This window comes from Heptranchias perlo, chromosome 3, assembly GCF_035084215.1.
Source record: "Heptranchias perlo isolate sHepPer1 chromosome 3, sHepPer1.hap1, whole genome shotgun sequence".
Classification (NCBI taxonomy): domain Eukaryota; kingdom Metazoa; phylum Chordata; class Chondrichthyes; order Hexanchiformes; family Hexanchidae; genus Heptranchias; species Heptranchias perlo.
Window position 1 is genome coordinate 95,944,415 of NC_090327.1, and position 13,690 is coordinate 95,958,104.

A 13,690-nucleotide genomic window follows, 5' to 3' on the forward strand; every position below is an offset into this window, starting at 1 on the left:
ATTTTAAATTACTGAAAATCGGGAGGACCAAAAGAAATCTTGTGCGCGGTATTCAAGGTGTCAGTGTTGGCTCAGGGGCCACACTCTCATCTTGAATCAGAACGTCGTGGGTTCAAGTCCCACTCCACAGACTTGAGCAAATAATACTTCAGTACAGTACTGAGGGAGTGTTGCACTGTCGAAGGGAACATCTTTCGGATGAGACGTTAAACTGAGGTCCCGTCTGCCCTCTCAGGTGGATGTAAAAGATCCCATGGCAGTATTTGAAAAAGAGCAGGGGAGTTCTCTCCGGTGTCCTGACGAATATTTATCCGTCAACCAACATCACTGATAAACAGATTATCTGGTTATTATCACATTTCTGTTTGTGGGATCTTGCTGTGCACAAATTGACTGCTGCGTTTCCTACATTACAACAGTGACTACACTTCAAAAGTACTTCATTGGCTGTGGTGCTTTAGATAATCCTGAGATCATGAAAGGTGCTATATAAATGTAAGTTCTTCTTTACTCAACACCTGATCCACCAACCTGCAGTCCCATCAACTCAGACTCTGCAGCCAGAGTGGAGTCTTCTAAAATTTACCTTACAGTATTTTCTCGACTTTAGGTAGTGTATCGTTCTCACTTTCCTTATCCAATTGAAATATTAACAGAGCAGTTTCTAAATAAAACAAACTCACCTTCTGTGGTGTTAATCATGGAAAAACATTTTTTTTAGTTGTTGAGTGAAGAAAGAACTTGCATTTATATAGCGCCTTTCATGACTTCAGGATGTTCTAAAGCGCTTCCAGCCGATGAAGTAATTTTTGAAGTGCAGTCACTGTTGTAATGTAGGAAACGTGGCAGCCAATTTGCGCACAGCAAGGTCCCACAAACAGCAACATGATAAATGGCTGGATCATTTATTTCAGTGATGTTGGTTGTGGGACAAAATTCGAGGTGAAGCACCACCTCACTCGATGAGCTGCTTCTGGAAATTTCTAAAAGGAAAGTGTATTTCCCATCTTCTTGCAGCTGTACTTCTGCTTGTCTTGCTGTCCCCCTCTCAGTCTTTGTCCTGCGGGGTGCCTCTCAGTGATGCCTCATACTTTGGCATAGGCCCTAAATGTTAATTCAGTTTTTCAGCACCGGGATTGGAGTCTGCTCTTCCTCCTTTCCATGCTACTGCCTGTTAAGTTTTTGCGTTCTTTTACCCTTTTTACACGGAGTGTCATTTTCATCTTCACTGCCCGCCTGTTATAGAAACTACCCCCACAATGGGAATGGAAATCGGGTGGGTTCTGTAACGCTCGGACAATCCACCAAGCCAGAATACCACCCAAGTGGTGAAGTCATAAATGACCCCCTAGATATTTTTGGCTCTTGTGTTTCAGACTATTCCCCTAAGTGCTCTCTATGTTCTTGAGCGTACCAATATCTAGGTAACATATCATAGCCTGCCAGTGATAATGAGCAGAGTCTACTTCAGCTACTGGTTCTATCCCACAGCTCTGCAGGATCTGCCGTGTCTTCAAAAGTGGCAGGAGGAGACCTTGTTTTAGGCTTTATCTGCCAAATAAATTTATTAAACTGAGAGTGATAGATTTTTGTTAGGCAAGGGTATTAAAGATTACGGAACCAAGGTGGGTAATGGAGTTAAGATACAGATTATCTGTGATCTAATTGAATGGTGGAACAGGCTCAAGGGGCTGACTGGCCTATTCCTGGTCCTAAATAGGGTGATGGGCTTTAAGGAGTAGAATCGCCCCAAAGATCGGAATCCGTGTCCCATTGAAGGCCTCGGCCAAGACCAGGGCCTTCAACAGGTAAGGGTTAAGGGCAGAATGGAGGGAGAGGGGAGCTGCTACACGGAGGCTACGGGGAAGTGGTGGTAACACAGGTAGACAGAAGAGAAATACGCTCCCTCCCCCTCCGCCACCATTTACGTGCAGCTGGCGGGGAAGGGAAGACCCTTGGCAGTCCTGGCGAGATTGAGTGCAGGGAAATGCAGATCCGGAGAGTGGGACGCGGATGGTGAGTCGATGGCAAGCCCCTGAAGTCTCCTTAATTTCCCACCGCTCTCCCATCCAATTTGGGTGGGGGTCCTGGGGGAGAATTCCAGCCAGTGTCTTACAGGAGTGAAGGGGACTGTTAGAACTATTGTAAAACTAAAATAAAGTGAGAAATAACACTTTTAAAATCAGGACAATAAAATTACTAATTTAATATGGTACCTCTTGCTCCTTTTAATCCAAAGTCTGCTTGCTCTTCATAAGGTGGCGTCTCTCCGGAAGTGCCTGATGTAGTCATCTCCTGCGGTACAGCTTCCAGTTGTCCTGAGGAATTCTCGGTCTCTTCTATGACAGGAGCTTCAGTAGGGGGCTCTTTGACTGGCCCACTGAATAAATTTGTTTCAATTATCTAAACAGAACAAAAGTAAATTTTTAAAAAACATAAACTAGGACTGCAGTGGAGATCTTTAATGCATCATTTAACTCCAGCCAAACCCCTCACACTACGTTAGAGTCAACGGACAATAACCTACATTTATATCGGTGCCTCACAAATGGAAATAGACAGGAAAATGAATGGCGAGGTGGAGTGCCCAAAGGCACAATTGAAAGAGAATTTTGAAGAAGGCTTCTTAAGGAGAGAGAAGTAGTGAGGCTGAGAGGTGCGGGTAAGAAATTCCAGAGAGTGGGCGGAGGCTGTTGAAGGCTTGTACACCAATAGTGAGGAGAGGGGAGGATGCATTAAAGGGTAGAGTCGGTCTGGGGGATATTAGGCTGGAGAAGATTGAGGAGATAGGGTGGGCCAAGGCAATGAAGGGATTTGATGTCTAGGACAAAGAGTTTAAACTTAATCTAACAGGGAACAGAGGACTTGAAAGAGTGGAATAATTCTCTAATGTTCCTGGTCTTTAAATAACTGTGAATGCACAAAGTTCACTTCACGTTGTACTTTTAACTTTTATAGTAACACTGTTTCCATCAAGCGAAACTGAGTCCACTTACAATCGACACTAATTATCCAGGGGAAAATCAACTGGTTCTAAATGGTGAGTTTAGTTTAAAGTAATCATGTAGGGGTTCAGACAGCAAGAGGTTTTATTCTAAAATTTATTTCCACTAACAAACGTCAGAAGAGTATTTTATAAAGACAGCATTTACACAGCAGCCTAAGACTTGTGGTCTAATTCGACCAGGCTTCAAGGTCTCCATTCCAGATTGACCAGGCATCAAGGTCTCCAGTCCAGATTGACCAGGCATCAAGGTCTCCAGTCCAGATTGACCAGGCACCAAGGTCTCCATTCCAGACTGACCAGGCATCAAGGTCTCCATTCCAGATTGACCAGGCATCAAGGTCTCCATTCCAGATTGACCAGGCATCAAGGTCTCCAGTCCAGATTGACCAGGCATCAAGGGCTCCATTCCAGATTGACCAGGCATCAAGGTCTCCATTCCAGATTGACCAGGCATCAAGGTCTCCATTCCAGATTGACCAGGCATCAAGGTCTCCAGTCCAGATTGACCAGGCATCAAGGTCTCTGTTCCAGATTGACCAGGCATCAAGGTCTCCAGTCCAGATTGACCAGGCATCAAGGTCTCCAGTCCAGATTGACCAAGCATCAAGGTCTCCAGTCCAGATTGACCAGGCATCAAGGTCTCCAGTCCAGATTGACCAGGCATCAAGGTCTCTATTCCAGATTGACCAGGCATCAAGGTCTCCAGTCCAGATTGACCAGGCATCAAGGTCTCCATTCCAGATTGACCAAATATCAGAATCTCTATTTGAGATTGACCAGGCATCAGGATTTCCATTTAACATTGATCAAGCATTAGGATCTCTGAGATAAATGATCAGTTAATTTGTTTCTAATGGTGTTTATTGTTAGGATAAATGTTGACCAGGACACCAGAAGAACTCTTGTGCTCTTCTTCAAATAATGTTATGGTCTCTTTTACATTCACCTGAGAGGACAGACGGGTCCTTGATTTAATGGCCCAGAAATTGCTGGAGCAGCACATCTCGCAGCGAGTGCTGTAAATTAGATTTTTTACCTCACCCTTCGGATCGTATTATTTTTGCGCCACAAATTGCTGGAAATGTGAATCAATGGGACATCTGGGGCCTCATGAACTTCAGGTCCAATGGTCTATCTCCTTAACCAATTAAATTTAAGGATAGAGAAAGAAACAGAGCAAGCGACGAAGAAGGAAATAGGGTGAATTAGACTCAAATTCAATACAGAAAGAGAAAGAAGAAAGACTTGCATTTATATAGCGCCGTTCACAACCTCAGGATGTCCCAAAGCGCTTTACAACCAATCAACTTTTGAAGTGTAGTTACTGTTGTAATGTAGAAAACACGGCAGCCAATTTGCACACAGCAAGGTCCCACAAACAGCAATGTGATAATGACCAGATAATCTGTTTTAGTGATGTTGGTTGAGGGATCTAGGTGCTTGGTGTCACGCTCCTGCTGCTCACTTCCGGAGAAAACTCCCCTGCTCGTCTTCAAATAGTGCCACGGGGTCTTTTACGTCCACCTGAGAGGGCAGGCGGGGCCTCGGTTTATCGTCTCATCCGAAAGACGGCACCTTCGACCGTGCAGCACTCCCTCAGTACTGCATTGGGAGTGTCAGCTTGGATTATGTGCTCAAGTCTCTGGAGTGGGACTTGAACCAACAACCTTCTGACTCAGAGGCGAGAGTGCCACCACTGAGAAATAAGGACAGTGGATTAAGAGAGAGAGAAAAAGAGACAGAAGGGAAAAGTAAGAAAAAAAATTTGCATTAACAGCGTAAATCCAGCAATTTCATGGCACACACTGGGGAGGCTCACAGTGAGATGGTAATTTTTTCAGTTTTGATGAGACTAACAGCAGAGCAATTTGTGGACAATTGGAATTCATGGTGTATCTCTTCTTCACCACAAATTGCTGTTTTTTTTACGCACTAATAATGGCCAAGAACATTGCTATTATCTTTCCAGCAATTTGGGCTGATGTCTTATCCAAAAAACAGCACCTCCGATAGTGCAGCACTGCCTCAGTACTGCACTGAGGTGTCAGCCTAAATTATGTGTTCAAGCCTCTGGAGCAGTGAGAGCACTACCACTGAGCCATGGCTGACACATAAATTAATGTATCTCTGGCTGTGAGATTGCTTCATGTCAGACAGGAAGGGGTTCATGTTAGAAGGCTGGCCATTAAACCAACATCTCGCAGATGATCAGGGGGGCACGCTATTGGATTGTGGATAATGGGGGATGTTGCACATTATTGTAAATTGAGATCACTAGGAACAGAATTGAAACAGGCAATTCATACCTCAGACAGAAGGTGCTTACTTAAGTGCTTAAGAGGAGGTTTTGCCTTTCTGCGGTTGTTAGCCTGTAATTTGTTGCCCATTCACTTTAATGGGAAAACAAATCACAGGGTGGCAAGTGTGGGAGTAGAAAATCCAGGCCTTAGTTAAAGATGGTTTGCAAATCCAGCTCATTAGCATTTGGCCTAAATGTCCCTAATTAGAGGTTTAAATACTAGAGTGTAACATGCACTGTGGAACACTAATTATAACCTGGTTCACAGCATGCATCAGATTTGATTTTTGTGGTGCTACTTTGTTCCCCAAGGGGAGGCTTGGTGCATACATGAGGTAGAAGGGATAACAAGGATATGGGGGCAGGGTGGGAAGTGGTAGGTAGAGTGGGAGGAGACAAATGTGGAGTATAAACACCGACATGGACCAGTTGGGCCGAATGGCCTGTTTCTGTGCTGTAGGCACAATATTGGGTACAATATTAATAAGACTGGCGGACCCACAGTCAGCAGACTCAGAATCAACTTCTGTTACTCCTGGATCCATCCTTTGGCTGTGTCCGACAGGTACTCATGGTGTATCCAGTGCACTTTAGGGATCCAGTCCACAAAGGTACATCAAGCTCATTTCTTTGACCAACCCTACGAGCAAACCAGAACTTTTTCTTCTGTTGGCTGTGAGTTGATCTCTCAAGGCTACTGTACCCAAACCATTACTTGGCTGAGTGTAACCCTGCCATAGTGAGAGGGGTGTCCTGATTACAGTGGAAATGAAAATTTAATGGGCGACCGATCCACAACGTTAGTTTTACGCCTGGGCAGCAAGTTGAAAACCTACTCTACCGAGTCCAGGGCTCTGATATTAACTCGGAGACGGGAACGGAGTGTGCGAGGCTATTAGCGGGCAATGAAGCTACAGCATCTCATGACGTGTAAGCCTGTCAGCCGTCATTTAAATAAAGCTTTGGGGTTCCTTGATGGAATGATGTGTCTGTGGGTGTGTCGCTCACCCAAATAAGGCAATTTCCAGGCCACTATTTAAAGGCTCAGTCCACCTCTGCACAGGAGGCTGAGGGAAAGTACTGAGGAAACTAAAGAAACGTTGCCAATTGGAAAGATGTCTGCAAAGATGTGTTGTTCCCCACAGGTGGGAAGACGAAACCTGCTGCCACAACAAAGATGGCCTGGATTGAGGTGGGTCAGGAAGTGAGCAGCAGGAGCGTGACACCAAGCATCTAGATTCGGTACAGGAAACGTCTCAATGACCTGACTAGGTCAGGACACGTCCTTCTTTACCCATCTCCTGCAATGCACCTCCTTCCACTCCCTCGTCTCCATCCTACATCATACTTTGGGGAGGGGGTGTATCGACTGGCTCTGGCAAATAATGTTTTGGTCACCTGCCTGGTGCACTTGTGGGTGGCAGACTGCGATACCTCGAAATGTCCCCCGTGGCAGCCTGGAAGATTCCAGAGGTGTAAAAATTGAGAGCGGGCGTCACTTTCACGGCCACTGGCATGGCATGGCCGCCCAGTCCAGCAGGCAGCAGGTCGTCCTCCAGGAGGCTGTCGAGCTCCACGACCACCTGCCTTGATAATCGGAGCCTCCTGAAGCACAGCTCCTCAGACAGGTCAAGGAAGCTGAGCCTCTGGCTGTACACCCGGAGAGGTGGGTCATGCCTTCTGCGTGCATGTCCCCTCCGTTGCTGCCTTCTCTGTGGCCCACCTTCTTCAGCACGCCCTTGCTGTTGCTGTTCCTCTGCCTCCTGCTCTTTACTCCAATAGAGTGCAGCTAGAGCAGCACCCACAATCAGCTTATCGTATTTTTTTAACCAAAGACGATCAAAAACACAATCCAAAGCAAACAATAATCACAGAATCACAGTCCACAATGTCAGTGTAGCAGCTTTATTCAGATTGTGTCCTCTTTACTTTCAGCACACTGATCAGTTACCACCCAATCCAGGCACGGTTCCCCGGCGACCTTTCCGACCCACGTGAAACAGCTTCGCCAGTTTCAAATCACATTGTGGTCCTAATTGCATCACAGGACCCCGGTTTACATATATTCACAGGCCTCCTGCCTCTCTACAGCGGGAGACTCGTCGACCCCGATACTCGCCACCACTAGTCTCGTGATGGCCGGGAACGTGGCAGGATCGCCATTTCCGGGATTTTAACCCCTTGCCCGACCCTGTCGGGCGGGGGAAGGGAGGGGGAGTTAAAATTGAGGCTAAAAATTAGCTTAATATCGCTGCCATGCCGTCATCCTCCAGCACTAGATTTCCCCCTTCATCTCTTTTGATTAGTTCTAGCCTCCCTTTAACTATTCTTTTACTTTTGATATGCTTAGAAAAAATCTTTTTATTTCCATTTACGTTTTTTCTAGCCTTTTTTACACCCGTTCCAATTTCCTAGAATGGTTGTAGATTTGCTTCTACCAGCAGGATGCCATTGCTTCATCTTATGTTGCGATCTGGGAAAGAAGTAGCCAACGTACGGTCCAGGCACTGCTATCCTCAACATGCTCCTCAAAAGTACAGCACTGGAGGAGGCCCTTTGGACCATCGTGTTGGTGTCAGCACTTCAGCTGCAGCTAAGGCCCCGATGTTAATGGTGGGGGCAGGAACGGTGCTCGAACCCCCAGAAACAACGCAGACATCGAGGCCCGACTGATTTTAACAGCCGGACCTCATTTTCATAAATTTCATCGGCCATCCGCCCAAACCCAGTCAGATCTACTACCTGGCTGGCGGGTGGGAGAGGGAATTCTGGCGGCAGGAGGCCACCGCCGGAACGGTCCCCGGCAGTCAGGTAAGTGGGGCAGGGAGGGCGATCATGATCGGGGGATGGAAAAGGAAGCCTGGAGGAAGGGAGGTCCAAGGTTTCCTTGTGGGGCCCTAAGCGGCACTCCTGCTCCTCCTTGCCCTCAAGGAAACCTACATTTTTTTTTTGAAAAACTTACCTGCCTGGGCCCATTCTGGCCCACACCTCGGACTAAAATTGTAGCCCGGTCCCAATGACATCATTGGACCCGATCTGCATCTTTAAAGAAGGACTCCGCTGCCTTCCTGCGGGTGTCCTGCTCACCTGCTCAAAAGGGCAGGTTAATAATGTGACCCAGCTGGATCAGAAATGGTAAGTTGCTGCCCTTATTTTAAGTGCACATTCCCCCCTACAACCCCGGGCCCGGTTTCCGCCAGGTAACCGTCAGTAGAGTTAATACTTTCTGTGCCACCTATCTGTGTGTGGTTTCTACATTTAAAATGCTCTTTAGTGACCACAAGTTCCATTTTTTAAAAAGTGGGATATAGCATTGGGCAGCAATCGACTGAGAACAGAACATTTTCAACATGTGAGGGTGATTATTATATGAGGTGTCCCCTATTAATGGGTTTGGTTTTCTTTTTATTCTCTACTGCTTCACACGCAGCTCTCAGAGAAATAGGAGTCGGCCATTCAGCCCCTCGAGCCTGTTCCGTCATTCAGTCATCCATGGCTGACCTTGGCTCTATATCCCTTAATACCCTTACCCAGTGGGAACTCCAGGGATGTGTTCACAATCCTGCACTACCTGGCACTCGGATAAATCGTGACTTCCACAAGTTGTAGCCCTACCTGTGACTCACGGGCTCAGCTTTTCCAGAGTGTGGGATCACCCCGTAAAAAAAAATGCTGCGTTTAAAATCTTTAATCCGCTTTGATGATGGCTAAAAAAAAATTATAGGAAAACATTTCCTTCGGTGAATTTGCAGAAAAATTCTCAAAAAAAGGGCAGTCACACAAAACCAACGGTAGGTGCTCACTAAAAAGAATCCTGAACTGTACGATGATGAAAATGTGACATTACTCACCTGTTTTTAAGCTCCACATCTTAAATTGAGAAGCTGCATTGTTTAAACTGAATTGAGGTTCTGTGGGAAAAGGAACTGAAGGTATCTTGAGGGCAAATACTGAAAATCGCTCGATTAAAATGCCAATAATTAAAAGTCAGAATCGTACATGTTGCTGAGCAGAATGCAAAACACAGACTGATCTTGGCAATCGTGGGTCTCCTTGTCACAGCAAGACATTAATCTCAATTACACTCCTTCACAGCTATAATCAACGTTTTCTTCCAGCTATATTATTATATACTCATCAGCTTTTCTGCCTAATTAAATATTATAAAAGATTTCCTGTTGTAATCGCTTTCTTTTCTCTCTTTATATGTACTTTAAAACGTGCATCAACTATGTTTAAGCTTCCTCCAATACTGCGAGTCTTTTGTTAGCACAAGAGATCTAAATGGAAGAAAAACTGAGGCAATACAGAGTTAACCAGGTTAGCTACCAATTAGAAGCGATCCAGGCATATGACCATTGGGCTAGCCAAGTCATATAGCGTGATGATGGGGTGATTAGCTGATCACAAAGGGACTTACTGTAGCTGCGCCCCTTGCTTTATACACAGCCAGCTTTGTTTTTGCAACTGCAAGTCACTTAAGTTTCAGTTAACGAATGCAACTGGTTGGAATGGTGAGTCCTCCATGAAGGGAATCTGCAAAGTGTTATTTGCTGCAAATACCTCTCTGAACAACGGTGCCCTCCATTTGCTGGGGCCTAATCCCATAACATGGCATAAGAGGAATATGTCTGCCTGTAGCTTAGCGTTTACAAGTTTAATGGCAGCAAACTCGTATTATTAGTTCACCTGACTCGCCACAAGAAATGAAATCAAAATACTGCAGATGCTGGAAATCTGAAATAAAAACAGAAAATGCTGGAAGCACTCAGCAGGTCAGGCAGAATCTGTGGAGGAAGAAACAGCGTTAACGTTTCAGGTCGATGAGCTTTCATTAGAACTGGAAGATGTTAGAGATGAACAGTATTTAAGCAAGTACAGAGTCAAGGATAAGGGGGCAGGGAAAGACCAAAAGGGATGGTGGTGAAAGGCAAAAGGAGGACAATATTTGTCCCATTATCAACTCCTTTTGCCTTGCACCATCATCCCTTTTGTCATTTAATCACTCCTGACCCCCACCCTATCACAGGCCTCTCCCATTTGGTCTTTCCCTGCCCCCTTATCCCTGACTCTGTACTTGCTTAAATACTGTTCATCTCTAACATCTTCCAGTTCTAATAAAAGGTCATCAACCTGAAATGTTAACTCTATTTCTCTCTCCACAGATGCTGCCTGACCTGCTGAGTATTTCCATATTTTCTGTTTTACTTCACCACAAGAAATCTTTGTTTTATCATCTGTCATTGTTCATCCTCCGATATCGAAGATCATTGTTCGTCCTCCGATATCGAAGATCATTGTTCGTCCTCCGATATCGAAGATCATTGTTCGTCCTCCGATATCGAAGATGATAGCTGGAATACCATCTCATTTTTTGCAGTGGGTTCTTTGATGATTGATGAGACCTATTTTTGCTCAGAATGAGTGTCTACAGATTAATCAGTGGGTCCCAGATTAATCAGTAGATCCCAGATTAATCAGTGGGTCCCAGATTAATCAGTAGATCCCAGATTAATCAGTGGGTCCCAGATATACCAGGATGGGAATCTTGATTTTTCAAGTAAGACTACCTCAGTTGGAGTTTACATTCAGCATCAGCAATGCAATGGGCCTCATGGTAGGAGGTGCCTTAATGGATTGTTTCTCACCATTCTTTCTTACCTTGAGAAAGTTGTTCTCATTTATAGACGTTTATTTTGCACTGTGTAAGAATTGCTTCTAAGCAGTCTTTATATCTCTTTTGCTGTCCCCTATGAAATCGCTTCCCGATTGTCAATGTATCATAAAAGATCTTCTTCAGCATGTGTTCATCAGACATTCGCACCACATGACTTGTCCATCGTAGCTGTGCCTTCATGATCAGAGCATCTATGCTTGGCATGTCAGCTTATTTAAGAACCTCGGTGTCAGGGACCTTGTCTTGGCATCTGATCTTCATTAGTCGCCTCCAGCAGCTTCGGTGAAAGTGATTCCGTTTCTTAATATGGCGTGCATATGTTGTCCAAGTTTCACAGGCAGGGTCGTCAGAATGACAGCCCTGTATACTTTGAGCTTGGTCTGCAGGCTGATGCTTCTCTTGTCCTAGAGGCGCTCATGGAGTTTGCCAAAAGCTAAGCTGGCATTGGCAATTCTGCAGGATGCTTCTGTATCGATATGGACTTCTCTAGATAAGGTGATACCCGGGAGGGTGAATCTGTCCACAGCATGAAGCGTGTGATCATTGATAGTGATAATAGGTGGACTGTAATCCTTGCCTGGGGCTGGTTGGAAGGATACCACTGTCTTTTTAAGGCTGATAGTCATGCCAAATTGTAGGCAAGTTGTTGCCTGATTCATGATTGTTTGCAGATCATCCTGGGAGTGGGCTACGAGAGCACAGTCATCACAAATAGGAATTCATGAACAAGTTCTTCCAGCACCTTTGTTTCAGCTTGTAGTCTTCCACGGTTGAAGAGCTGTACTTACAGTGATCAAATGGTTTTGAGCAACTTTGCAGAGATAGCCTGCAAGCCGATGCAGTTTCCCGGGGTATGGTCGCTGTCATGTATAAGCGACTACCTGGAGCGATAGGTGAGAGTTGTGTCAGCAGAGAGGACCAAAGTTTGGGACCATCCAAGGGATGCAACATGCTCCCAATCAGAGCTACTACCCCTTCTGCTTAACACCTGTAATATGCTTATCATCTGTAATGTGGTTAAACCACTCAATTACTTATTGCATGGTAGCTCATGTCTCATGGCAGATTCGGCTGGCTGGGACACAGGATGGGGTTCAGAGGAAGGGGTTCAGAGGAAGGGGTGAGCTAAGAGCAGATGGTTGAGGAAGCACAACACTTTCTGAGTCCAACTCCTTAAAGGACAACGATTTTTAGCACGTGCTTGTCTGAGTGCATTGTTCATTATATATGTGAAATAATGCTTTCACTTTGGGTGCCAATGAATTTTGGTACTTTGGAAAAGTGTTGTATAGACCGAGTGAGGAGAGAAATCGGCCAGGATTCTTGCTCATGATCGCCATCCAGTGACTCCTACTGTGACGTGAATGCTTGTGAACGTTGGTTAGGGACATGGTGAAGCATGGCTACCTAAGAGATACTAGAGATTATCTGGCACCCTCAAACTCTACCTCAACAACAGCTGATGGAAGAAAACTAGGAAAAAATAGTCGAAGATGGAATTTTCCCACATGAAAGAAGAATCAGCTCAGAGTTCTCAGCAACAATAGGAATGAGGTCAAAACAGGCAGATATGGGAGCCACAGAAGACGTGTCCAACATTCTGGCCTCATTGCATTTAAGGCCAAAGGTGTAAACAGCATTAAGTGTGCTTTGTTGCACAGGGATTTGCTTTCCTTCTACGATATTCATCAACGAGTTCTAACAGGAAGTGTCTAGCAATCACTAGATTAGTGTAAATTAGTGTAAATTAGTTTTGAGCATTTTACCCCATTGTGTAACTGACTTGTGTGGGCACTCAGGATCTTGCTGAGTCACCAAGGAAACCATTACTGTTGTTTGTGTGTGTTTTTAATTAAATTTGTGGAGGCGTTTAATCCTTTTGCCTTTCAGTTTCTCATGCACGTAGTGATGAGACAAACCGTAGACGCAGTATGATTCAGGCCAACAAACCTGTTAAAAATTGGTTAAAACACCAGGGAAGTTCTCAGATCATCATTTTGTTTCTCAGACACATTGTGTCATTTCCAAGAGGCTCCTGAAGACCTTCAAACCCTGAAGTGGTTTAGTGGTATTGGGCAGAGTACAATGATATGTATTAAGGGTGCCTTCACACTGCAGCTACCCATCTCAGTCAGTAGCTGCAGTTAGGGTCCAGCCAGGCAGTACCCTAACTACATTGCTTGACTCCCACTCGGCTGGCCAAGAGAGAGCACTGCGCTGGCCTGGACACATCCTGTACTGAGCTCTCTCCCCACGGTTGGAATATTTAAATGGTCAGAGAGTGGGGATGGGAGAACCCCCCAACTCACTAAACATTTAAATTAAAGTTGAGTAGGTTTGCAAAGTGTCCAAAGGATCTACCAGACCCCATGAGCTCTTTATAATGCAAGTTTGAAACCACACTGGATTTAAAGAAAGACTTTTAAAAAATTTGTTCATGGGATGTGGGCGTTGCTGGTGAGGCCAGCATTTATTGCCCATCCCTAATTGCCCTTGAGAAGGTGGTGGTGAGCCGCCTGCTTGAACCGTTGCAGTCCGTCTGGTGAAGGTTCTCCCACAGTGCTGTTAGGAAGGGAGTTCCAGGATTTTGACCCAGCGACGATAAAGGAACAGCGATATATTTCCAAGTCGAGATGGTGTGTGACTTGGAGGGGAACGTGCAGGTGGTGTTGTTCCCATGTGCCTGCTGGTCTTGTCCTTCAAGGTG

The 13,690-nt window shown here is 45.3% G+C and overlaps 1 protein-coding gene across 3 annotated transcripts in view; it reads right to left on the reverse strand.

The window, feature by feature from the left end:
- Positions 1–13,690, reverse strand: part of LOC137317881 (collagen alpha-1(XV) chain-like) — a 278,899-nt gene that overhangs the window by 161,007 nt on the left and 104,202 nt on the right. For all 3 annotated transcript variants that reach the window (XM_067980899.1, XM_067980902.1, XM_067980893.1), the window contains exon 6: positions 2,217–2,403. In XM_067980899.1, the coding sequence (XP_067837000.1) occupies positions 2,217–2,403 (187 nt within the window). The remainder of the gene's footprint in view (positions 1–2,216; positions 2,404–13,690) is intronic.